The sequence below is a fragment of the Haliotis rubra genome, unplaced genomic scaffold (genome assembly GCF_003918875.1).
Source record: "Haliotis rubra isolate DU_JTF1 unplaced genomic scaffold, ASM391887v1 Scf191, whole genome shotgun sequence".
NCBI lineage: Eukaryota > Metazoa > Mollusca > Gastropoda > Lepetellida > Haliotidae > Haliotis > Haliotis rubra.
Genome location: NW_025765903.1, coordinates 1268230 through 1295715, shown reverse-complemented (window position 1 = coordinate 1295715; position 27486 = coordinate 1268230). Strand labels below are relative to the sequence as shown.

Below are 27486 nucleotides of genomic sequence, written 5' to 3'. Positions count from 1 at the left end.
AGCTTGTGATGCAAGGCAAGATGTAGCTTTACTCCAGGATAATTTAGGAGTGAACATAATTCCAAGGTACTTGTAAAAAGATACAGTGTCAATAACATTGCCATTATAAAACCAATTTTCATATGAGCGCAAGGGACCACCATTTCTAAAAACAATAATCTTAGTTTTCTTTAGATTCACGCTCATACCAGTTTGCTCACAAAAGTTACCAAGTACATTGATCTTTTTTTTGCAACTGTGCACATGTGTCAGCTATTGCTGACACATCATCAGCAAACACGAGAGAGCAGAGATTGCTAATAGAAGAAGAAACTGTAATACCTTGACCTCCTTCCAACTCCATATTTATGAAGATAATAAAAATCTGAGGGCTCAAAACACAGCCTTGGCGAGTACCGATGTTACAATGAAAAATATTTGATATACCCTTAGATGTCCTGACTGAAGCTGATAAAGAACTATACATAGAAGTTAACAGCATAAGAAATTTACCTCGTATACCAGCTTCATAAAGTGACTTTAGAAGAACATCATGCCTTAGAGTATCAAAAGCCTTGCTGAACATCAAACCCATCATACCTGTTACCATGCAAGAACTCAAAGCTAAAGCGAGGGAATGCGGGTTGACTGGATTTATTCGAATGAGGAAAGCCATACTGTTAACATTGCTGCAAGACAGCAAACCAGTGGAGTTGAGATTCGTGCCCACAGAGCACGCTGTTGGTAAGTATCTGCAAGGCTGGCAGATGACTGTCCAGTCTAATATCAATGTCGACAAGGTCAAACCGCTGATCGCCAGCAAGATCAGCAAGGAGTTGGACAATTTGAAAAGCATCAAATACCAGTTGACCTTAAAAATGTTGCTCAACAAACAACAACAACCGGCAGACGACAGCACCGAGTATTTGGAGCCCTACTTCAGAGGCAAACAGAGCATCATAACCCAACCTAACTCGATCGATTTGACCATCAATGCGCCGATGCTGAACGATGGACGATGGACACACAGGAATAGTGGGAGGTATTGACGCCTTTTTGGACATAGCGAACTACATGCCGAAAAAAACAAACATGCTCAACATCAAAACTAAATGCGGCAACTGTTTAAGAATGGTGACGAGAGCACACAAGTTTCCAGCCGATTCTAAAATCGCAAACAGGCCTTTGAGTTATACGAGTGACTACCCTAAATACCACGCCCTGTACAGACAAGTGAACAAAAGGTGATCAGGAAAATGAAAGATGAGTGTGCCGGGGCCCCGATTGCCAACTATGTCAGATTGAGGCCTAAGATGTATTCCATCAAGAGAGCCGACAGCAGGGAAATCAGAAAGGCCAAGGGTGTGAAGAAATGCGTTGTGGGAAAACAAATCAAACACGAACAATTCAAAGAGGCCCTGTTTGATAGACGAACGTTCAAACACGCTGAATTGCAATTTGACCAAGGACGCGAGTTCATAGGATTTGTGGCACGAGGTCGAGGCAGGCACGGTACGGCAGGGGCCCATTGCAGTCAATCTATCGTGGAGAAGTTTATCTGAATGTTTATTCGGACACCAGTACGCGCGTGAAATGGTTATGCCCAATAAATGATCAACAGAATAAGTGTCACGTTTGATTGTGTCAGCGATCAATAATAAAGTGACTAGATTAATCGATTAAAAACATCCGATGCCGTTAAAATGAAATCGATGACTGCCGAATCATCTGCTCCACGCAGGGGTAAAGAGCAAAAACTTTCAGGCCGGGTCAGTGTGAGGTATTTATTCCAGCCCGGCAAACACGAGTGTGATAGTCGAACTTGTTATAGTGCAGTGGTTTAGGTCTGACGTTGGGGTTGATCGTTACATGCCAGACAAAAGCATGAAACTTTGCACAGTGCTGGGGAGTTTCATGATAAAACATCTTTATGGGGGTGCCCGACTTCTTGGGCCCATGTTCCGAAAAATCCAAGATGGCCACCAAAAATCAAGGATTTTCAATTTTAACAGTATGACTTTCCCTCGCTGGATTATAGCGGAAAACCTTGCACAGTGCTAGGATACATCATGATAAAACATATTCTTTTTTGGTGTGCCTGATGTTTGGGGCCCATTTTCCGAAAAATCCAAGATGGCGCCCAAGATGACCATCAGAAACACTATGCTGACTTTTCCCCTCTGGATTAAACCAGAAAACCTGGTGCTAGGGAATATCATGATAAAACATAATTTGGTGTGTTCCCGATTTTTTTTTCCTTTTTCCCCAAAACCCAAGACGGCTGCCAAAAATCAAAGAGTGCTGAAGTCCACCCAGAATGTTCGCAGACTAAAAAAAAAACTTCATTTGTTGCAATATGTGAGATATATTCAAACAGCTATTTCTAATACTTTCAAGAAATATAACAAACAAGATTTATGTTGAGTAGTAAAAGATATAATTCATTATCCAATTACTGAAAACGTTACTATTTTGATCAGTCACATGACATCAGTTTGTCAAACATCGATCTCTGTGATTCTGAAGTCTAATTTACAGTTCACATTGCAGTTACAGAGCGATGTGCATAGAAGATGAGAAGATTAACAAATGCACTTCTTTGCGCATAGAGGTTGAGACTTGCTGCCACATTTGATAAGTTTTTGACAACTTTGTGAAGTTTCTTGAAGTGTCATCTACACTGATTGCCATGCATTGTCCCTTATCCAACCAAACAAATCTGTCTCTGGTGCTTTCTGTCTGGAAAGTAAACAAGGAAGCGATATGCTGACCTGGCACAAGCTCCTGTTTGTGTGGTGTAGCAGATCATCCTGAGTGGTAGGAAGGTTCTGCATCAGCTTGGTCCTTGCTTCAGTGGCAGAACATCTCTTGTCACAGTTCGTTGGCTATGTTCACTGATGTACAGTGTTGTCTGACATGATGCATGTGAATCACTCAACTTATGATAACACTTCTGAGTCTTTGTCCACAGCTTGGAATGGATCCTGTGCAGGAAAAGGAAATCTCTCAGTCACATCCTCATGGGATATCCAAGTCTTCAAAGTAGTTTTCTTGCCTTTTCCACTGAACTGTGATGTTGTGTCAGAGCCAGTGAATGCGTGGAAGGAGGGAAGCGCCACTCATTTTCGACAACCAAGATCTTGGAATATTCTGTTGATGTGATAATATCTGAAGTGTTTCCCTTTTCCTATTGACACCGACAGCTGAACAGCAGACTTTAGATTCATAGATGCTAAGACAGCTTCACCAACATACTGATGCTTCTCAAGGGTCATCAGTTCAGGAGGCTCTTCCAGAAAAGGATTTCCCATCGAAGCAACTGTGCCACATAAGTTGTCTTTAATGTTTGCTGTATGGCAAAGTCTTGTTCATTGCTTCTTGTATCCACCTTCTCTTCTTGCTTCTCAAACTCTTGCAGAATTCTTGCTTGTTCTGGTCCAGATATCATCCATCTATACTGAGTCAAAAAAGAAACTTCACATTCTTTCTTCAGGGCACTATAAAAGAACAAGAGATGGTAAGATGGTTAAATTGTTATTAGTTCATTGCTGAGATCTGTGTGATGTACTCGATACACTGACAGTGCCATAATCAGTTCCATTAGGCTACACCGCCGTTCCAAAACATGGGTATACAGAATGTCAAGTCACAAGAATACAAATGCGAAATTTCTCAGTTCAATATTGTGTATGGCCGCCCCGCGCATTCACCACTGACAAACACCGTCTCCTCATCGACTGCCTGATGCTTGTGAACACATGGTTGGGGATTCTGCACCATTGCTCTTGCAAGGCAGCGCCAAGTTCTGAGGTTGGTTCCTAAGACCACGAAGCCTTCTCCCAAGGGCATCCCAAACGTGCTCTATTGGATTAAGGTCAGGGGACTTCAATGGCCAGAATGACCAGAACTTTGGAACGGTTGTTCCCACAGAAAGCAAACCATCACCATGCAACTTCCGCCCCCGAATCTGTCGACTTCCTGTACACAACATTGGACATACCATTCACGACGTCGTCTCCAGACTCTATGCCTGCCGTCCGCGAATCTGAGGGTAAACCTGGATTCATCGCTAAAACGACTCGATTCCAGTCTCTCTGGGTCCATCGGAGGTGACGACGGGCCCAAAGCAGACGTTGACGTTGATGAAACGGCGTCAATATTGGCCCACGATATGGACGTCGAGAATGGCGATTGGCAGCCCGCAACCGATTTCGAATGGTCTGTGAGGACAGTCGACCTCTAAACATCTCAGCCCTGGTTCGTGTAGCCGGCAGAAATCTGTCACGTAGGTGACGTAGGACGATTTGACGGTCTTCTGCTCGTGACGTCACACATGGACGACCCGACCTTGGGCGATCAGAAGTGGTGCCAGTTTGTTGTAGACGACCTCGCAAGTCATACACAGTACGACGGCTGCATCCCATTGCTCTTGCGACGTCAATAACTGATCTTCCCGCTTGCAACATGCCAACGGCACGTTCACGTTGCACATTTGACAATCATGGCATTTCAAATACCGTTAGAACTGTGGTTTAAAAGGTTTTTTTCAATTTGTGTGGCCAATGCAAACACGTGCATAAGAAGAAAACTTCGATGCGAAGATCACGTGATCGACTCCACGTGCAAAACCTGATTTGGCACTAACTTCATTTCCACGACGAAAGGATGGGTTTGAGTGGGTCTTGCTAACGTTTTTCTAGAGTCGAAAGATAGGGATCCCATTTCGGATACATAGATGTATCATCAGAGAAAAATTATTAATTATTTTTCAAATTACATTTTGTGAAGTTTCTTTTTTGACTCAGTATAGTTTAGGCAACATTTTCTGTTAATCCAGCTGCACGACCTGGAAGAGGAAAAAAGTCCATGTTTACAAGCTTGGAAATGTCTTGGAAAGATGATGTTTCCAAGACATTTCCAATTTTGGAAAGATGATGTTTCCAAGACATTTCCAATTTTGGAAAGATGATGTTTCCAAGACATTTCCAATTTTGGAAATATCCACAAGGGGAGATAACTGGTGGGTGATGGGACCTAATCCCTTGTTGATTGATGAGTGAATCAAGGCCGTTAATAGTCACCAATTAACAGGGCCTACCGCCTTGTTAATTAACAAGTTTTTATGCCTCTTAAAGAAGCCCCTGGAAGTGAGTTAAATCTTTGATGGGCATTAGGAAGTGGAATGCATTACTGTGACCTGATTTTCACCTGATGACGGAGCAAGCATATGCTCCGAAACTTCGTGTTATTCACAATAAAGAAGTTGACATCCATAAATCTTGCTTTTCTTATTAAAAAGGTAAGTTATTAAAATCTGCTGAGCTGTAGGCTTGTTAATCATGTCGCGATGTGATTATCGCTCTAACACGCCTGAGAGATTCGTCAACAGTGTGGTATGCACAGGCGTTGAAACTAGTATTGTATTACATTGGGTTGCATATTGCATATGCTTTCAGTTGTATGCATGTGAATGAGGAACCCTCACATTATGAGTGAGTGAGTGAGTTTAGTATGCACTGTATTCCAGCTTTATGGCGGCGGGTCTGTAAATGAGTCTGGACCAGACAATCCCAGCGATCAACAGCATGAGCATCGATCTGCGCAATTGGGGAACCGTTTTTAGTTTTCAACCGTCAGTGAAACGACCACCCGATCCCGTTAGTCACGACAAGATAGTCGCCTTTTTATGCGCAAGCACATGGGTTTGTGAAGACCTATTCTACCCCGGATCTTCACGGGTCTCACATATTATGACATTGAAAACAGACTAAGCTTAACATTATTCCATGGTCAATATCGCAATGTTAGTGATATGGTAGTATACGAAAGTTTGTTTCACATTTCTGATAATACCTTCTTTATGCAGATAAAATTATTAAAAAAAGTGAACGAATAATGCCATGCTTCTCTCATAGTAAGGGAACATAATTTATATATGATTCACAAATTAAATATGTTTTGTGTGGGTGTGTGTGCATGCACGCGTGTATAACATCTAACTTGATAGGTATTAAAATCAGGTCGTTTGTAACCATAATGACTATATTGGTTGGAACACTTGAGGAACAAAAATAATTTCACTCTTCAAAAGGAACTGGAACAGTAACATTTCTCATGTTTTCATATGAGCTTCAAAACATTGAATGAAATAAATGCTGTATGATGAAATGGATCATATATCTAATACGTAAAAATTCAGTAGTAAATTTTCTTAGTACCTGAAATATAAAACACGAATTTGGGATGAGATGTTTTAATCTGAGATCAATCTGTTAGGTAGCAGTTTACTAAAGTAGAACTTAAATCAACTTCAAAAGATTGATCATTCGCAAAGTGAAGCAGATCTCACTTATACTGCAGTAAACAGTATGGGGATACACAACGAAACATACCACTTACGTGATAACAACTCCCTGTTTATTGCATAGAGCTACAACGTTCAGGATAAACAAGCTGATTGAATGTTGATTGATTCCATCACTTGGACAATGGAGTGGATTTCGACTTGTTGATCTTACTCTCCTGTTGGCCCCAACGATGTGCTACTTGCTGAATTACCTGTTGTTAATTTGCTGCTTGTCACTATGCATATATACTTCTATTCACCTGGTTGTAGTAACTTTTATCTTGATAACGGCGTGAGAATATACATGGTCCAAACGGTTGAATTAAGAGAAATGTTGATGCCCGTCTGTTAGCAAATTAACATTGGATTATAGAGACAATGATAGGCCTACGTGTTGATAGAAGAGGATATTCCGGATTATGCGAATGAGAGCACACCTAATGAGAAAACGAGCCAAAAATATGTATAAAGATAGTGTTTTATTTCAGTCTCATTTCACTTAGCATATATACATTGAAATATAAAACACATAAAAACATAGAAGGCGTAAGCCACGAGTGGTAACGGGAGACTATATGGACATATTTTATTTAATCATGTTACAACATGCTAAATTTTACAGGAATTATAAATAGTTATATTACATCATATTATGAAATGTTTCAAAATATTACAAAATTTTAAATATACATACACATTTATAAGTACATTATAAATATATTAAAGATGAGAAAGAAGAGACGCTGAATCAGCAAACTGTCTAACAGTTAAAATTCCATTTTGAAACTGGTGTCTCAGTTCTTGAAGACGACGTTCCAGGTATCGGTATTTCTTCTTCGTGGGTTGTCTTTGGCCTTCGGCATATTGCACCAACGAGGTGTAGGAATGAACTTCTGTTCAAGTTGAGCATTAGCCATTTCGAAGTCGAATGTACACTTTCATGCTTCTTCTCATTATATATCCCCATGTAATTAGAGGGGAACTGATCCAGAGCGATTAATGTTTCTCGCCAACAGTCTAATTTCCAAACCAAACTGCAAGCTTGTCGGTATCTGCTCCCTCGACCGTGACGGACACAGGGACTGGGCTTCTGGCCACCTTGACAAAATTTCTTCAACCCAAACAGCGGGACATTAGGAAGGGTGGATGGTCATCAGATGCTGTTATTTGAGAATACCCCCGGCAGTTCCTGTCTGATTGCAATAAAGTATACCAGCAGTGTATGCTTTTCGGATTTTCTAATGCATAGATGGCATAGTGACTGATCCAATTTGATCTTATTTCTGTGTTTTTTTACCTCGATATTTAATCATGCCACGTAAACATATGATGTCTATTACATATTATATTTATGACAAATGAAAATTTACTTAGGTATCTGCAATTTTAACTTCAGTACACATCAAATGCTTATATGTATTTCTTATGCAACAATGAAGTTCCGTTCGTATCCTCCAAACAGTGTCGGCCCATAAGTTTTTCAGGGTCAATTAACATTGCATGCAATTCAGCGATTACTACCCCCTTTGCTGTAACCAGTATTTGGTGGTATAAACCTACACATGTTATATGTCATAATTGACTTGATGGTCAGTTAAACATTGAACATTTAAAATGTGTTCACCACTGCAATTTCGACTAGTCAAGTCGATAATCCTTTCGTTAATCCCTTAAACAATCATTACTAAAACAACACCAAACATCAAAGACTACCGCCAGTCGCCTTAACGCCCCCATGAAACACTCATGCCGCCCCCATGCCGCTATTAGCCCATGCAGAACAATCATTTACCATCACCCACCAGTTATCTCCCCTTGCGGATATTTCCAAAATTGGAAATCTCATCTTTCCAAAATTGGAAATGTCTTGGAAACATCATCTTTCCAAGACATTTCCAAGCTTGTAACTGTGGATTTTTTTTCCAGTTTGAATTTATAACTGGTATGATGGTAAAACCACTCAGATTATCCGACAGAGGTTCCCATTTCGCATTTCTTGTGTAAATACTCAGCATTATGAATTAAGGTCTGATGTGCCAAATGTATTACATTTTATGTAATATGCTCATGGAAGTGCAGCAAGACGAATTATCAGCTGAGATACAAAACAAACATTGATCAAAGGATTAACCGATAACACGCTGGTTGATTAATTACTTTTATCTTGCACAGCGGATTTGTCAAAAGGTAGTGTTTATGTATGTAGAATTACTAATCTATACTGATTACACCCTGTCGTAAACTACCTGTGTAAAAACAACATCTTTCCTTTAATGTATTAACCACCAGTAAGTTGATGGGGGAGTTCCTCTTTTGCTAGTCGGGCATGTTGTTTATTTAAAGGTCACATGCAACGTAAAACACAACTTTGCAGATTCTGATACCTTTCGGTATGGACTTACCGAAACAAATCATCAAAAATGCAAATTCAACTTATAAAGTTGAAAAATAACGCGATGAAAAAACCCGCGCGAAATCGGAGTTCAAACGATTCCATAATTTTCCCCCCAGCGCTTTGGGGAAAAGTGGTTTCAACAGTTGGGCTGTGAAATAGGTTAGCGCAGCTTGGAAGCGGGTTGTCCGGTGAATACTCGGTGAAGGCTTTGGTGTGAGCTATATTTCTAATGTGTTGTTGATATTTCACAGGTGCGAGCATTTTATATGTTATGACAGTAGATTACCGATATAACTGTTTATATAATTTCATTTGTCTATTTCACCACACGTTCTTCTTACCGAGTCACTTTCTCAGTTTGATACTTAAAAGCAATGTGATTATTTAGCAAAAATGTCTAACTGTGATATAGATATGTCGTTGTCACAGACAAAACTCAATGTCTGTTTTATTGACACCTATGTGTCTGCCTGCCTGTCTGCTAATGACAATGTTCAATACACAACTTCGATCACTGACCACATGCAAATTGAACTTAACACCAATCAGGCTACACACCATAAGCAAAAAGCATCGATTTATGGCCCGCGCTCGGTCTCTGTCACATTATGTAATTACACAGACAGGCAGGTGATACTTGTACACATGACATGTTATGATGTCTGTTGATTGCAAAATGTTATACACAAGAAAGGAGCATGTTTTTACAAAACCTAACATCTATATATATATACACACACGAGACGTGAGGCATCTGCAAATGAACCAGCCATTACACTTGAGTGCACACCCACCCGCTCTGACTGGGTTCGGTATCCCGGCTGCTTCGTTTCTTGGGAAGTAAACCCAAGTACAAAATATTGCACTTTTGATTTGCGATTGTACGCTTATAATTTTGTTTATATCTTTTTTCATAATCAGCAATGTATATGATATGTCATTAATAAGTGATAATTGTGTTTTAATTATGTTTGATTTTTTTGGTTGCATATGACCTTTAAGGCGCAAGAGGATCACCAGACCATGTTAATTAGCAAGACAATGGTACGGGTGGGTGGGGATTGTGGGGGGAGGAGATGACCAAGAAAAACACAAGTGGATTGATTGCTCATTATTGGCTAATTAAATTACCTTTTAAAGAAAGTTTCATGAAGTTTCGCTCTCAAACCTGGGATAACTAGCTGCACCAATTAAGGGTAGTTATGTACTAGTAAATGCAATCACCCGAGAGAAGTACAGAACAAGTAACATTCTTGAACACTAATATCACAATCAACTGAGGGAAAAGGATGCGAGAAGCAGCATTATCCGTTGAGATGTATGAATGCAATATTTAAAAAAGGTTACGTCATGAGCAGGATGGGAGAAGTAGCTTTACCAATTACTTGCAAAGTATATATGCCCACATATACATCACATTTCCTTATCATATTTCATCATGGCTGAGAAAGGTACAAAGTTAGATGGTAGGAGACCAGGTGGAGAATTGTTGCTGGATGGATATAGGTATCTGAGACGAACTGCCAACAGGAATGGTACCATTATATGGAGATGTCAGTGCCTGAAAACAGCCTCAGTCACTACAACAGCAGATGGGACTGTTGTCAGAAGAGGGGACAAACAGCATACACATCCAGACCAAAGCTCTATTGGTTCCTATATCCTTACCAGTAATGTAAAAAAAACGGGCACGAGAAGAGCTGACAAGGGTACCAAAGTTCATTGTCAAAATTGGGATAACTGGCTAGATAAATTACAGAAGTGAGAAATTTCACTGTCAAATTTGAGGCTGTCAAAATCGGGACTAAACCTATGTGGATATTGATGGATACATTACTCGAACAAGGTAATAACCTGACATTGTTGCAGACTTTAGTCTGTTTTATTTCTAATATTTGCATTTTGTTTTTATTCATTTGTGGTAGCATTCAACAGAATAATTTGTTTTCGCCGTGTAGCGTAATGCGACAGACAACATACACTAGGTCATACCTAGGGCGTGTGGGAAATATGATTCATGTTGGCATTCTATAATATGTCTAGATATTACAGTCATGTTATAAATACGCTATAAGTATAAGTAGATCGTATGCTTTTATTAAGTTTCAAAATGCATACAAATATGGCAATAAAATAATTAGGATTATAAGACAAAATACAAAGACATACATTGACTTCCTTATTTTTCAGTCATGATGTTTTACCACTGGCAGATGATTAAACTTCAAACTGTTTTCATTTGTTATAATAAAAATGAAGATGGAAATATTATCGAGTAAAAAAGATTTCATTTTGTTGATCAATCTATACCTATACGATCAATTGCGCATGCGGGTGGCGCAGCAAAGGTCACGAACCCATTGAAAATACTGGGATATCATCCGGGTGCTCAGGGGAGAAAAACAATAACAAAAGCAACAACCAGTGCGCGGAAATTGCTCTGGATCAGTGCCTTGTTAAATGTGTTCATCATATGATTGTTTTAATCATGTTTTTACACGGTCGGCTTCCGTGTGCGATGTGTTCACTTCCATCAACCACCAGCTTATAATAACACGTCACATGAGATTAGCCATGTGCTAAAATAACACACAAACTTCAAAGCCTACCCCTTGTCAACGTCCTGAGCCTTATAAAAATTGAAAGGTCGGCTTCCTGAGTCGACATCTCAAACTATTTTCATGTAAGTGGTAATAATTCCTGAGCATTAGAGAACAGATTGGCTTGTTTGGAATTTAATGCTTTTCATAAACTAGAATCTCATAAACTATTTGTCTCTGGAATCATCTGTGATATGAACTTATGTAGTGATTTCTCTAGAAATTATTTAACGTTATCTAAAATTAAACATTTAGTCACCTTTTATTGTATATGACCAAATTAATAGTTACACTATAAAGATTTTAAGAAGGAATTCATTTGGGTTCTTTTGCCTCAGTCCGCCCGTGTGTGGACAATATAACCAATTATCTATTATCAAGTTCATGATATTTCGTGAATACACCAACTGCATAACACCGTCTCTGACCACAAACCCAAATGGGTTGTTCTCTATTCGCCTACAGTCTTAAAACAACAGTCTTGACTGTTGATTTCGCAATGATAAACCACCCAAACGGTCCATCCCTTGTGACAGGTGTTAATTAGAGGGTACCATTAAAGAATGTATTCTACTACAATAAACCTATTATTCCCTGGCAAGGGTTCACTTTTATGACATGTAATAAACCCTGTCCAGTTAGTCAGTGGGTCCGGTAAACTTTTATTTAATCAATGATGTAACGTAGGTCTATGTAATTTATGTTTATGCAAACCGTGAAAGGTTAAAACTTTTTGCGCTTCTGTGGATAATAAATAAAACATACACTTAAAACGGTATTTTGGAAAATGCTAGCCATATCAGGGCAAATATGACAGTCAATATCAATTTTTTAACACCTAGAACATCAAGGATGCAGACGAGTGAAGTTATACCAGGGATAATCTACAACGTCTTATAGTCTCCCTGGTTATACTAATATATAGAATTGGTTCCTAGTTGATCGGATAGAAGGACGAATACACTCCTAGGAGGACGAATACACAGTCCATACACTCACGGGGATCCTTGGGAAAAGGAGAAAGTGGTAAAATCCTTCCTAAATTTCCAAAAATTTCCAAGCCTTGGAAACATCATGTTTCCAATTTTGGAAATTTTTTGAAATATGATATTTCCAAATTGGAATTTTTTGGAAATCACCATTTTTTCCTTTTTTGTGAAAACCCAACCTCTTATATCTCAGATGTGAATTGACAGCCAGCGTGGATAGTTGGTGTGATCAAGAGCAAAGAACCAAGGGATACGTTGGTAAGTTGTTCCATTACCTGGATGTACAGAGACATGTTTCTTTCACGATGGGACCTCACAAAGAATCAAATCCCAGTATTTCAATGTTGGACTCTTTTCTGACATCCAATGTTTCCAGTCAGTCTTTTAACGATTGATGAACATGCAGTTTCAGTGAGGACATGTAAGCATCTCTTTGTAGCTTTGCTAGTGACATGGCAGATATTTGATGAGCATGTCTCTGTAACATGAGAAGCCGAAATGAAAGATTCAGCTGTTCTACTTGAGGCAATACCTACTTCTGTTAGTGCTGAAGTCCACCCAGAATTTTCAAACAAGTCTCAAACCATTTTCTATAAGGCTATTTCAGTGTGAAGACCTCCAAGCATGGTAGTGTACACGTCTTCACTAAACACATTAGGCCATCTCCATTGAACATATTTTGCTAGCGCAAAACGTGGTTGGTCTAAAGCCATGACTGTGAGTTGTCCTGGATTGCAATGTTCTGTGACTGTCTTGACAATAGACATACCATGCCTAACCATGGCAAGACTTGCTGTTTTGTCCTTAAAGAGAGGAACGAGAGGAATTATTCCTGCTGCAACCTGTTCCTGGGATTGACGAGAAGCATGAAATGCACCAAGCAATAAACTCACCCTTTTCTAAATATTCTTTAGCAAGAAGGCCTATGCAGTGCTTCATCCAAGATACTTCTTTAGGTTTGATGATGCGTGTGAGTTCCAGGCAATTAACTGTTTTGAAGAGCTTGAAATAGTGTCTATTGAAATAGTTTTTCCGCTGGTACAATCATCAACAACATTATCAAATGTGGTTGCAAGTCTCAACCTCTATGCTCAAAAAAGTGCATTTGTAAATCTTCACAGCTTCTGTGCACATCGTTCTGTAACTTGAGTGGGAATAATTAATTGCATTAATTGGATGATAAATGAGCATGTCTCTGTAACATGAGACGCCGAAATGAAAGATTCAGCTGTTCTACTTGAGGCAATACCTACTTCTGTTAGTGCTGAAGTCCACCCAGAATTTTCAAACAAGTCTCAAACCATTTTCTATAAGGCTATTTCAGTGTGAAGACCTCCAAGCATGGTAGTGTACACGTCTTCACTAAACACATTAGGCCATCTCCATTGAACATATTTTGCTAGCGCAAAACGTGGTTGGTCTAAAGCCATGACTGTGAGTTGTCCTGGATTGCAATGTTCTGTGACTGTCTTGACAATAGACATACCATGCCTAATCATGGCAAGACTCTGCTGTTTTGTCCTTAAAGAGAGGAACGAGAGGAATTATTCCTGCTGCAACCTGTTCCTGGGATTGACGAGAAGCATGAAATGCACCAAGCAATAAACTCACCCTTTTCTAAATATTCTTTAGCAAGAAGGCCTATGCAGTGCTTCATCCAAGATACTTCTTTAGGTTTGATGATGCGTGTGAGTTCCAGGCAATTAACTGTTTTGAAGAGCTTGAAATAGTGTCTATTGAAATAGTTTTTCCGCTGGTACAATCATCAACAACATTATCAAATGTGGTTGCAAGTCTCAACCTCTATGCTCAAAAAAGTGCATTTGTAAATCTTCACAGCTTCTGTGCACATCGTTCTGTAACTTGAGTGGGAACTATTAAAGGAGACTTCAGAATCACAGAGTTCAATGTTTAACAAAATGATGTCACATGACTGATCATTAATTAATTTCATTAATTGGATGATAAATTGTATCTTTTTTGGACTAAACATACATCTTGTTTGTTATATTTCTTGTAAGTATTAGAAATAGCCCCTTGAATGACGAATATATCTCACTAGATTGCCTGAAAAGTGTTATAAAAAAAATCCAAATCTAATACAACTCCAGGGCCGGATGGAATTCGAAACCGTTATTGGAAATTATTCCCCTGTGTCCAAACACCATTACTTCACTGTTTCAACTCTTTTGTGGACATAGGTGATGATCCTACATGGTTCTGCAAAGGTCGCACAATACTCCTTTCCAAGAAAGGAGACTTGACTGATCCCCAAAACTTCCGCCCTATCACATGTTTGAATACTCAATATAAAATATTCACAGGGTGTTTGACAAACCTCGTGTCATCCTACTGTTCCCTCAATGAGATAATTTATAGAGAACAGAAGGGGGCGAGAAATGGATGTTGGGGTGCAAGGATCAACTTCCTGTACAGAAAATGTTTTGGAAGAGACAAAAACATATCACCGAAACCTCTCCATGTGCTGAATTGATTACAAAAAAGCATATGATTCTGTCCCTCATAAATGGATTCTGAAGTCTCTTTGTTGTATTGACCTCCCCTGAGCGACTACTTGATTTACTCAAGTCTTTAATGAGTTGCTGGTGGACTCAACTTGAGACGCACTCGCAAGGGCAGGTGCAGACTTCGGAATCTATTCCAATCAGAAGGGGAATATTTCAGGGGGACTCCTTTAGTCCTTTGTTTTGTTTTTTTGCTTATCTCTGAATCCTTTGAATTTTCTGCTCAATAAAGTGGAAGGTTACCATCCCCGACCTCCTCAGCACAAATCCCCAACACTGCTTACTCATCTCCTTTACATGGATGACATCGAGCCCCTTATCAAAGGAGTTGCCAATTTGAAAGAACAGGTTCTCCTTGTCGAGTCCTTTTCCAATGATATTGGCATGACATTTGGACTAGACAAATGTAATACTCTTCATTTGAAATGTGGCAAGGTAATTAATCATGGATCGGTCAAGTTACAGGGGGGAAGAGTTATTGAGCGTCTTGTGAAAGACAGGCCTACACCTATCTTGGAATGCAAGTTCGAGACATGCTCCAGAGTGCCCAGATTCAAGACAAACTTCGGGCTGAGTATAAATCTCGCTTAAAGAAAATCTGGAGCTCAGAGCTGAATCCTCGAAACAATGTCAAAGCTACAAATACTTTTGCTGTGCCAGTCCTCTCCTATTTCTTTGGAGTAGTTGATTGGACTAAACAAGATATCCAGTGTTGACCGCCTGACCAGAAGGATCATGTCTGATAACAGAGCCCACCATCCTCTTTCCTCTCTCAATTGTTTATATAAGCCAATTAACTCTGGAGATCGGGGTTTGTTTAATGTGGAGGCTCTTCATGATAGAATTCTTTTGTGTACTTTTGCACATATTTATTTATCGGATGATCCCTGATGATGCATGTCAAAACTCATGATGAAAGCAAGGAATTCCACAGCTATTTTAAGCGTGCCAAGGTTGTTGGACAGAATCTGAAATTTGAGGTTCATTTTGTTGATGGCGCTGTACTGCTCGACGGTACGGCGATGGGAGTAAATCAGGTGAGGTCCTTCACCAAGTCTGCCCAGAGTCGGTCTTTTGTGGAGAAGCTTTCTGAGAAGCCATTGCATCGTTTGTACATGCAGTGCGTGGAACAGAATAACAATCCCACCAACTCCTTCGCCTGGATGAAGTGGGCTGGTCTCAAAAGTGAAAATGAGGGCTTCCTTGTTGCTGCTCAGGACCAGTCACTTCCCACTCGTAATCGCCAAAATGTGACTCTTAAAGAAGAAATCAAAATGTAATGTCGACTATGTAATAAATTTACATAGACTGTCCAACACCTTGTCAGTGGACTCGTTTCTTTCTCTACCGTCTCTGCTATGTCTGTGGCTTTTACTCCGAGGTGCATCCATGGTACGACCCTGAACATGTCCAGGGCGTCATGGAAAATGATACTTTCAAACTTCAGTGGAATGGGCCCATATACAGCCTCAGAAGAATTCCTGCCAACAAACCTGATCTTGTGCTTTTTGATAAAGCTAATGAATTTTTTTATATTATTGAATTGTCTGTCCCTTTTGACAGCAATGTGATTGGCAAGATTCAGGGAAAGCATGACAAATATGCGGACCTCGCCTTTGAAATGTCTCGCTTGCATCCCAAGTACACTGTCGTCAGGCTCCCCATTGTTCTCGGTGCCCTTGGTTTGATACCTCCTGATTTCTTGGCGCAGATCAGGAGAGTGCCCGGGTTCTCCACTGGGAGAACAGCCCTTCTGGTAATGCAGAAGGCGGCAGTGTTGGGGAGCCTTCATATTATCCGAAAAGTTCTTGGTGGGTCGACTAGGCAGCGTTTCCTTGGAGAAGTCCCATTCGCTGTCACGGCTGCGTGTAGAGGGGGCTGGGTCTGAGCTGATGATGAGCCTTACCAACCTGACTGTGCCAGGATCACCCGAACCCTCTCTGCTGCATTTTCATCTTTAATCTGTAAAACATAATAATATTAATAATATGATAAGCCTTACCAGCCTGACTGTGCCAGGATCACCCGAACCCTCTTTGTTGCATTTTCATCTTTAATCTGTAAAATATAATATGAAGTCTTCAAGTGTGTTCCCTTTATTGTTGGTAGCGATACTTATCCACAAAGGGTTATGTCCGTTAAGATCACCCATGATAAAACAGGGTTTGGGAAATTGATCGAATATATCCTGAAGATCGGACTGCTGAAAAGCCGAAGATGTACAGGGAACAAAGAGTGAAGGTTATTCGTTAAAAAAAGCCAAGAACAATAGCCTGAAGATTGCTTTAAAAGGTCACATGCAACCCAAAAACACAAAAACAAAGTTGTGTATTGCAAATTGTCATTAGCAGACAGGCAGGCAGACACATAGGTGTCAATAAAACAGACACCGAGTTTTGTCTGTGACAGAGGCTTATCTATATCACAGTTAGAAATACTGACAATGCTAAATGATGACGTTGATGCTATTTTTTCATTTTTGATCATTTGTTACTGTAAGTCCATACCGAAAGGTATCAGAATCTGCAAAGTAAGTGTTTTACGTAGCATGTGACCTTTAAGAGAGACAGGACTATGAATAACACACTTACCAAAACAGAAACGCCTCTGGTGGTTTTATCACTCAGAGGTGAAAACCAATGAAATTGATTGTACTGACGAAATTCAAATTTATCTGTACTTCTCAGGTATGTCTTTTGTATACTAAAAGCTGATGGTTTAAAATCTTGCGATAAAAATTGTAGGTCGTTAAAATTGTTCTTAGGGCCTCTGCAATTCCATTGTATAACACCACTGTCATTGGATCCAGCACAATATCTTCTATATTACCGGATAGCAGCTCCATTTTTACAGCTGAAGCAAACGCCATATTAACAGCTCTTAAATACATTCAAAGACATCCTAAATATAAACAATATATAATCTTTTCTGACTCCCTTTCTTGTCTTCAGGCCTTATAAATATCTTTCTTGTAAACATCCACTTTTATTAGAAATTAATGAATTGTGTAATGAGCTTGCTACTGGCAATGCGACATCATCTTTTGTTGGTTACCCAACCACGTTGGCATTTCTTTGAATACAGTGGCTGATCTTGCTGCTAAGGCAGCACTCAACAAATCTGTGGGACCACTTCTTATTCCATACTCTGATTACAGAGCTAGCATTAGAACTTACATCCGTGATCTGATGCAGAAGAAGTGGGATACCCAAGTAGATATCAATAAATTACATGCAATAAAATCTTATAATGGTTACACCTATTTGGATTGTCAGTCCAGATTTGAGGAGGTCATTATGCCACGATGTCGCATTGGCTATACGCGTTATACTCACAAATATATGTTATAAGGTGAGGATCCTCCGTTTTGTATCCCTTGTGATGAGAGAGTCACAGTCAAGCATCTCCTGTTGATTGTGTTGAATTCTCCATCATAAGGGATAAATACTTCAATGTTACAACTGTTAAGGATCTTTTTAATACTGTGGATTTTCATTAATTATTGTTTTTTTAAAAGAAATTAATTTAATTAATGAATTTTGATTAATATGTTCTGTAGATAGATGTATTTTAATAATATGTAGTTTAAATTAGTAACTTAGATTGTCAGTTCAAGTTTGTACATGCAGATATTTTTAAAATTATGCTTAGCAATTGTGGGAAAGGGAGGGAGGTCATTGATTTTGAACATGACATGCAGGGGGGCACTTATTTTGTACATATATTTTAGGGGAGGGGGGGGCATTCACATTATACATGCTTCTCCATAAAAACCATCATCACCTCCCACGGAATCTGCTTATCTGTGGTCCAGTTGATAGCGGTTTGGCAACCAGTATCAACTTTGATAGAAAAGGGGACTGCAGCAGAATAAATGATTTGTAGAAGAAGGAGCAGGTGACTCTTGATCAACCAGTTTTCTTGCTTCTGCAAAGGAAAATTATTTTTTTTGTCTTACAAAACAGGGACATCTTTTGGCAGAGGTCAGGTGGTCACCATTACAGTTTGCACACTTGATATCACCAGTGCAGTCCGTGTCATCATGATTTTTACTGCGCCAAGTGCAAACTTGGGCATTTCTACATGATCTAGTACAGTGAGCACATTGTTGGCATTTAAAGCAACAGAGTGGATTTGGTACAAATGTACAAATCCACTCTGATGTTGAAGTGCCCTGCTTTGAAAGAAGAAGGAATCTTGGATAGACTAAACGTGGAAAGGTATGAGTTGGTTTTGAAGATGTTGTCACCTTCTTTTCTAGTGAAACGTTGTACCGAAATTACTTCTTGAGATTCAATTTCTGTCACAATCCCATCTTCAGACATATCAGGGATCACATACAATGCCTCTACATGAATTGCGAGTCTTGTGGACAGAGATTACAATCTCAGTATTAGCAAAATGATGAGCTTTTTGAAGATTTAGAGATTGTTGTCTCTTAGCACATTCCACAAGAAGGTATCCGGACCGGATCCACAGATGCCTTCAGTAGATTTCGAAATAACGAGTAAGTAAGTAAGTAAATACAGTTTTATGCCGCTTTTAGCAATATTTCAGCCACATCACGACCAGAAATAGGCTTCACACATTGTACTCATGTGGGTAATCAAACCTGGGACTTCGACGTGACGAGCGAACACTTTGACCACTGGTTTACCCCACCACCTCTCGAAATTGTGAACCAATTGAGTTTGAGGGGTGCACCATTGATCCCATCGACAACCAGAAATCGTGGCCAAGAATCAATACCGGAAGATGTTGCAACATCATTGTCAATGTGCCCCCTTTTAGTTTTAGTGGGTAGGTGGGTAGCCATGATGTAAAAGTATATTCAACATATGAGTGAGTATGTACATAAATTATTATTAACCATGCTCAGGGCACAGCGTGACCAGCCGATTGATAGAATCCGGCCCATTCTACCAACCGTCTAGGTGAAGAGAGGGTCGAAGTGATGTGTTGGGCAAAGGAATGCTATTCCTGGAACCAGAGCCCACGGTTAGTACAATATGGTTCATCATCTGAGTTCACCACCCTCCGAGGAGTATCGGGGCGGTGGGGTAGCCTAATGCTTAAAGCATTGGCTCGTCACGCCAAAGACCCGGGGTCGAATCCCCACATGGGCACAATGTGTGAAGCGCATTTCTGGTGTCCCCCACCGTGATGTTGCTGGAATATTGCTAAAAGCGGCGTAAAACCAAACTCAGTCAGTCCACGGAGTATCACAAGGACAGTGCTAAAAACAAGCGGGTTTCTGACTTGCGGCACCAAGGATACTCCAGCAGAAGACTTATAAATAGTAAATCCACCAGATTTGTCCATGAGCCACCGCCTTCTGGGCATAAGATTCTGGGCAATTCACAAATGAATGTTATAATTTGAATTTCGAAGGAAACGTCATTAACCCAAGACATCTGCCAATAACAGTTAATAGTATAATAGATTTATATTGCAGCACACTATACATACATGCACAGGTCTTGGCATGACCAACCGATTGATAGAACCGGGCCCATTCTATCACCCGTCTAGGAGAAGTCAGGGCCGAAGTGGTGTGTTGGGCAAAGGACGCTATTCCTGGAACCAGTGCCCTCAACCACCAGACTACCATACTCCACCGACACAGGGGCGTAATACACGGCAAACAGGTTGCCCAATTCAGTCGGCTCTTACAACCAACAATGGGGTGCTGTGGACACATTCTAACTCGGGTCCACACGGGGAGGGGTGTAACTGGATTTCTCTCTCGCTCTCTCTCTCTCTCTGTCTCTCTCTGTCTCTGTCTCTTCTCTCTCTCTCTCTCTCTCTCTCTCTCTCCACAGTCTGCAGTATGAGATGTCAGAATGTACATAGTTTGTTTTGAAAAACACTAATAAATCTTCATGACTAAACGTCACACGTAGAAGACACGTCATGAGTGTCACCCATTATGTAGATAGCCTCCTCAATGAGCTGATATTGTGTTTTGCTGTTAATATGTCTTTTAAATGGGTGTGTCATTCTTAACAAGGGTATGTAGGCGTTGATTTTCAGCAAGTCTTGGCATTGCCTACATGCTAAATGTATCTCCGGTTAAACAAAAGTGTTTCACGAGCAACTGATTGCTGAACAATCATTTTAGTTGTTCACATTAAAGATATACATTCACGCGTAAACGCAATGCTCCCAGCCAGCACGCAAACATCTAAATCCAACTGTGAATCGCAACCTTCATATCCAGGGGTTTTCAAGATAAATCTGCTTCGAAAGATGCATAAAAAATGCTTACTCTTTAAACTGTATAAATAACATTTGTTTGTTTTTCCTGTAAGTATTTATTGGCTTTTATAACGCAATAATAGTATATATTTGTATATAAGCATTTAGATATATGTATGTCCATATATAACCTGTATGCTCATATTTATTCCAAAGGAAAATGGCGGTCTCTCCAGCCATGTCTGTTGAGGAATACGAGGAGCAGATACAGCTGGCCATAGCGGAAGTCAACACACAACATGATAAAACTGTGAAAAGTCTATATGATCTGGCTGATGAACTGGACAAAGCACAGAGGAAAATGAACATAGCTAAAACTAGTTTTGCATCTGGAAGCATTGTTGCAGCAGCACTTACCTTAGCAGGGATTGCTTGTGCCCCAGCTACCTTTGGTGCTTCTCTGGGGTTGACCATTGTGGGTGTGACAATGGGAATGACCAGCGGTGTAGGGGGATTGTGCACAGAGGTTGCAGATAAAATAGTCAATGACAAGGCTTTGGAAAAAGCCCAGAAGGAAGTCAAAGTGTTTCATAAAAGGGAGCAGGATATGCTGTATCTGATGGACAAGATGGAAGCAAGACATACAAGCCAGTTCAAAACATTTTTCGATGATACCGTGAAGAGACAACTGAAACGAAAACTTTTTGAACCAATACAGATCATTCTTACAAAATCGACTACGATCTTTACACGTGTTGGGGCTTTAATTACAGGCAAGGTCGTCACAGAGTTTGTGGAAACTGGCCTTCAAGGAGTAAAAGTTACAGGTGTGTTGATGAATTTGTTGACTGTGCCTCTAGATATTCATACAATAGTCACTAATAGCATCAAAATTCACAATAAATCTCCGTCTGAAACTGCAGAAGAAATTCGGAGGATAGCGGATGAATTAAAAGGGAAAGAGGGTAAGTGTAAGACTGTCATAACCTCCTTTCAAATACACGGCTTAAAAATGAAACCAACAATGCATCTGACTGGCTAAGTCAAGCATGTCCTGCTTGACTGTGTGTTGAATTCTCCATCATAAGGGATACATATTTCAATGTGAAAACAGTTAAGGATCTTTTTACCACTGTTAATTTTCATTTAATTATTAGCTTTTTTAAAATAAATTGATTTAATTGATGGATTTTGATTAGTATGTTATGTAGATAGATGTATTTTAATGATTGGTAGTTTAGATTATTAAAAAATAGTAACTTAGATTGTTAGTGGCTGTACCCTCAAAGGGGGTTAAAGTATTGTAAAATTATTGTCCTCCTGAGAGTCCCAAAACAGTTAAAGTAAATTTCAACTTTCCAGATTCCTTAAACGTAGTATTTTTGTGATTTTAATTTATGGCTAAATTCGACTACAATCGCCAGCGGCTGAGTTGATGATACTTTTAATTCCCATGGTCCGTAGTATGGTTATCTACCTTCAGTTGTTGGCGATCATTAGCCCATTTTTACATTGTATTGTCCAAAAATAAGGTTATACTTTTAAAGATATATGCTGGCTAGTTTTAACTCATCTTTTGATAATCTAGTAATTTTACTGTCCTTCGTTGACAGAGTTTTATATATTATTTTTATAAATTTAGAACTAGTTTTAGTCACGATATGGCTGAAGTATTGCCGATGTGACTTTAGATCTTAACTCACTAACTCTGACTGGCTAATATTTCGAAAGTCTGTCATTTGTAAACAGGTTATCTATATGCAAATATCAAACATCACTAACTCGCTGCTTATGACGTGCCTTAGATTCAAAGCCATCTAACGAAGTGTCGAAGCTGTGGAAACGAGTTGACGACTTGACGAAAGAGCAAGAGAAACATTGCCAGACCTGGGAGGAGTCGAAAGAAAACAATGTATCTCACTGGCAAATATTTAGAAAGTCTATCATTTGTAAACAGATTGTCCACAACATCACTTTTGTACAAACTTACTTTTACTTTCAGAGCCGTCTGACGAAGTGCTGAAGCTAAGGAAGAGAATTGAAGACATGACGAGAGAGCAAGAGAAACATTCCCAGACCTGGGAGGAGTCGAAAGAAAAGATTTCAGAAGACATCAGTGTTGAATTGGAAGTTATTTCCATGGGTTATGAAAAGGTCAGGCAGATTTTGTTGGAGTCAAAATTGTTAACCCTTCTTGTTGAGGCTGTGATAGCTTCAGTAGTTTCCCTGCTTACCGCTTGTTTATGTCTCCAAGGTGGAGGATGGGTACGTACCACTGCACATGGAGCCTTAGTGTTGTACAACGTCTTTCTGCTTGTCTTCGAACTGTTGCCCCCTCATCTATAAGTACTACTGTGTATACAGAGCGAAGTCAGTATTGAGACAACAGACATATGCCATGGAACACATGATCAAAGTTTATCCGAGAAAACCATCCACCCACCCACAGAAGGAAATAAGCCAACAGGCTATGGCTGGTCAAGGCTTATTTTCGTTTGACTATAAGATAACAGATCAAAACTGCTTTGAATTACTTTTCGTTACTCTTAAGTGTTTCCTTACGATTTATATTTTTTGGCCTTTTGGATATAGCCCCGACTTTGATTCTGATCAAATTGACATAGGAAGTCCATCAGAGACATCTTACATCAGAGCGGTCATTGGCGTGTTCTTCCCAATGTCTTACCCACGTGTCAGTTCCATGCATGTGCTGACTCCTGACCTCTACATGTTGTCTCTCACGATGGCTGTTTTCATGCTGCTCCAGTCGTTCCAAGATTTGCGAAACAAGATCCCGTCTGACTTAGTAGAAGATTTAAAAAATCTCGCTGATGATTTTAACTGTAGACTCAAAGCTCTGATGAAATGTATGTAACTTGTTTATGTTTTAGCGTTCTTTTCCTTTATGTTATCGCTTGAAAAGCTTTTAAAATTGACACTGATATGCTCTGGTGCCTTTACTACTAAAAGAGTTTCCATTTGGATATTTTGTTCAGATGAACAATGATGTTTTGCCGTAATTTTTAATCAGGAGCAATTTAGTTTGATCTTAATCACCCCAAGAAAACATTTGTGAATAATATTTTTTTCTTTACTCAGGATCACACTATTTCAAAGAGTACCATACGTCTCTTTGTCTTTTCGATCAAAGTTACAACATCCGATGGTACAGGACTTTCCAACGTGGTAACAATATGGAAGATAATCTAATCTGACCAGTGACAAAAATGATGTCCCTATTTTCAGTTGCACTACATGCACACCGTACCTTCCCGTGTTCTCTAGTGGAAATTTGACAGTATTGTTATTGTTAACAAGACAAAACTGTTGAGGTCTTTTGACAAAAAGCTAATACATCCCAACCCAAAATACTAGCTATTTAAAAGTGTACATATCATATTGTTCTTTTTGTTATCAAAGCGGTTTTTCTGTTTGCATTTTGTATGTATATGCACATACACATATTTAAGGCGATTGTTCTTGCTATTACCTTTTACATATATTATTTCTGTTGTTTAACACTACCCTCCGCCATACTCCTACTATGTGATAACCTTGTGTAAATAGTCTCGACCAGACAATCCAGTGATTCTCATGTTTGTTATATAACACAGTATTAAAAAATTAACATTCATTTCCTTGTGTGTTTTTTATTCAGAACTGGATAATGTTCAAACGTTTAATTCTTTGAAGAGTGTAGATTGGGTTTTATAACTTCTATTCAGTTACCTTTTAGATTTTCGTTTCCACATTTCCGTTTTCATATTTTATTGTGCTTTTATAATAACCAATAAAAATCGATGTGATCGAAAACCGTTGTTATCTTGTCAGTATCTGTACCTTATATGTTTCTAACCAGTCAACTTTGTTAACTGTGTGTCCGAATCCGTGATAGTAGCCACTTTGGCCATATAAGGGCTGGCAGACGGCAAGAATCACCGGTCAAAATGCTCGTTATGCAGAGGATAAGTTTAAACTTAAAAAAATACATGTAAGATTCTTGAAAACGATTGCCTCCAGTAGGCAGGCCAGAATCTGATGATGGTGGGTCTAAATAAAGATTTGCGCTGAACCAAACCAGCGCCTGTGAGTTTGTTTCACCAAATGTTCTGGCGACCTGCGTTCTTCGGATTTATATGAGATAGGAAGCGGCGTTTAACCCAGCTCAAATCATCAAATCGTCGGTAAAGTCCACCTACTCATTACCTTGATACATGCCTCTCAACAGAGGCCACTGTTGCCATTCTGAACACACCTGGAATGTATTACAAAGTTTACTGAAATGTGTTGTTAAGTTAAAACGTATTTTTGAAGTTTACATGTATCTATAAGAAGGATTTAGAACTATTCGGTCCCGCTCCAGATAGTTTTCTAGTTGCTTCCAAACAGTGAAAGTGTTTTACCCTGCTTTTAGCAATGTTCCAGCAATATCAGATAAGGAGACACCAGGAACGGGCTTCACACATTGTACCCATGTGGGCAATCGAACCCGAGTCTTCATTTTTTACCACCAAACATTACATACCAAAACAACACAACTGGCACACACTGAACTATGTTCCTTGCCAAACAGGATAACAGAGTCTACTAGGAATTTTGCGGGAAATATTTGAAAAAGTAGACTGAAGCAGTCCAGATGTTTGGAGTTACCCCTAACCGTACAGATGGAAGGAGTAGACTCAAACGTCAAGGCTATTGCTCTTAAATAGGAAAGTACATGTGTACGTATGTTGCTGCTTGTTCAACAAGCTGACTGTTGCAGTTCAACTAGAATATCTCATCCAAGCACACTACACTGATTCTGAGACCACAAATCCTTGTTTTGTCTCCTTAATGCAGAGCGCCAGGAACGACAACAAAAGGGTACCAACTTATAACGACTTTCGTATGATGCAGCCGGGGATCGATACCCCAACCTCACGCTCTAGGTCAACCCGATCGAACGTGTGACAAGGCGTAAACAATATGAATATTTCGTTACAGCTATGAAGGCTGGTTGAACTTCCTGAAGGACTGATAAGGAGGGAGACAGTGACTGTTTCATACTAACACATGCCGCGGATACTCTAATGTCCTTTTCATTCTGTAACCATCGTGTTGTGTGTGTAAAACCTGATGCAGAACTACTTTAAAACCAATAATCCGTCCCAGAAAAACACTTGATAAGTCTTGGTCTGTGTCTGTGTTATGCATCATTGAAGCAGGAAGAAGGACACAAGATGACTGGTAGCATAATCGAACCGGGGTCTTCCGCGTGACGAGCAACCACTTGAACCACAGGGCTACTTCCACCATTAAGTAAACATTAGTTTTATCATCTGGGTACATTTTATTATTTCTCTAATATCAGAATCAATTGCAACAAAATACATGATTATGCTCTTCTGTGTTCAACTTTGATATGTCGAAGAAAATATTTCTTAATTTATTCATAATTTTGTCGAAAACCTCGAATAACTCGATGTATGTACAAGTCCCTTTAGCCTGACACAACTGTGACGTACTGAATGTGTCTCAGTGCTATATTGTTCGCATATGAGGCATGCGCAATACAGATTTCCCTACTGCGTTTCCGTAGTATTTTCCTGTTCGTCCCAGAGCCAGAGATCCCTCGCCTTCAAGCTTGGCGACACTGTACAAGTATGTTAGTGGATGATATTTCACTCTAAACGTTTGTGGACGGATTTTATATTGGAGCATTGTTGCCATATTTCGTTGTACTTTACCTGTGATTAGTGATGATGTGATGTTAATGCCCCAATCAGTAGTATTCTATTTATATCTATGTATGTCTGTTCCTGATATTATGTACCACACCTTCACAGTCGGCATTTGCATCAATCTATACAAAACACACACACACACACACACACACACACACACACACACACACACACACACACACACACACACACACACACACACACACACACACACACACACACACACACACACACACACACACACACACACACACACACACACACACACACACACACACACACAATCAGCTAAACCATCTTGACTGATTGCCCGGTCTCTTTCAGTCCACTTGAACAGGATTTGGAAACTGGGGACATATTCTTCATGAATGATAACACGTCATGAAACCAGGTCAGACTGACCTGAATATAACGATATATCAGAGAGAGAACCCAATATATGCAGGCAGGTAATTAAATACAAGGGCGTGCCGAAACATAAAGACATGCACTAGACCACTGTTTGAAACACACTTCCCTGGGAATGTTTAATATCACCAGAGACCATATGAAAAAAGGGACGGGTCTTGAACCGATGCGCTAAACCACGGCTTCTACTGCACAGCCTATCCGGAAGCTGGCGAAAACGAATGCAGCATTCGTAACTACTCGTCCCTTTTCGTAACCAGAAAGTAGACTCGTACCCCTCTCGTAGCCATTTTACTGAACGTGGCTTTGTCTGAGCGCAAAAG

General features: G+C 39.7%; 1 protein-coding gene across 1 annotated transcript; it reads left to right on the top strand.

Moving 5' to 3' along the window:
• The first annotated feature begins 21252 nt into the window (after positions 1-21252).
• Positions 21253-24317, top strand: LOC124274480 (apolipoprotein L1-like). Its single transcript, XM_046709840.1, has 3 exons — positions 21253-21997; positions 23035-23186; positions 24279-24317. Exons 1-3 carry the CDS (start codon positions 21253-21255, stop codon positions 24315-24317), a joined length of 936 nt encoding a protein of 311 aa, XP_046565796.1.
• Positions 24318-27486: the final 3169 nt, after the last annotated feature.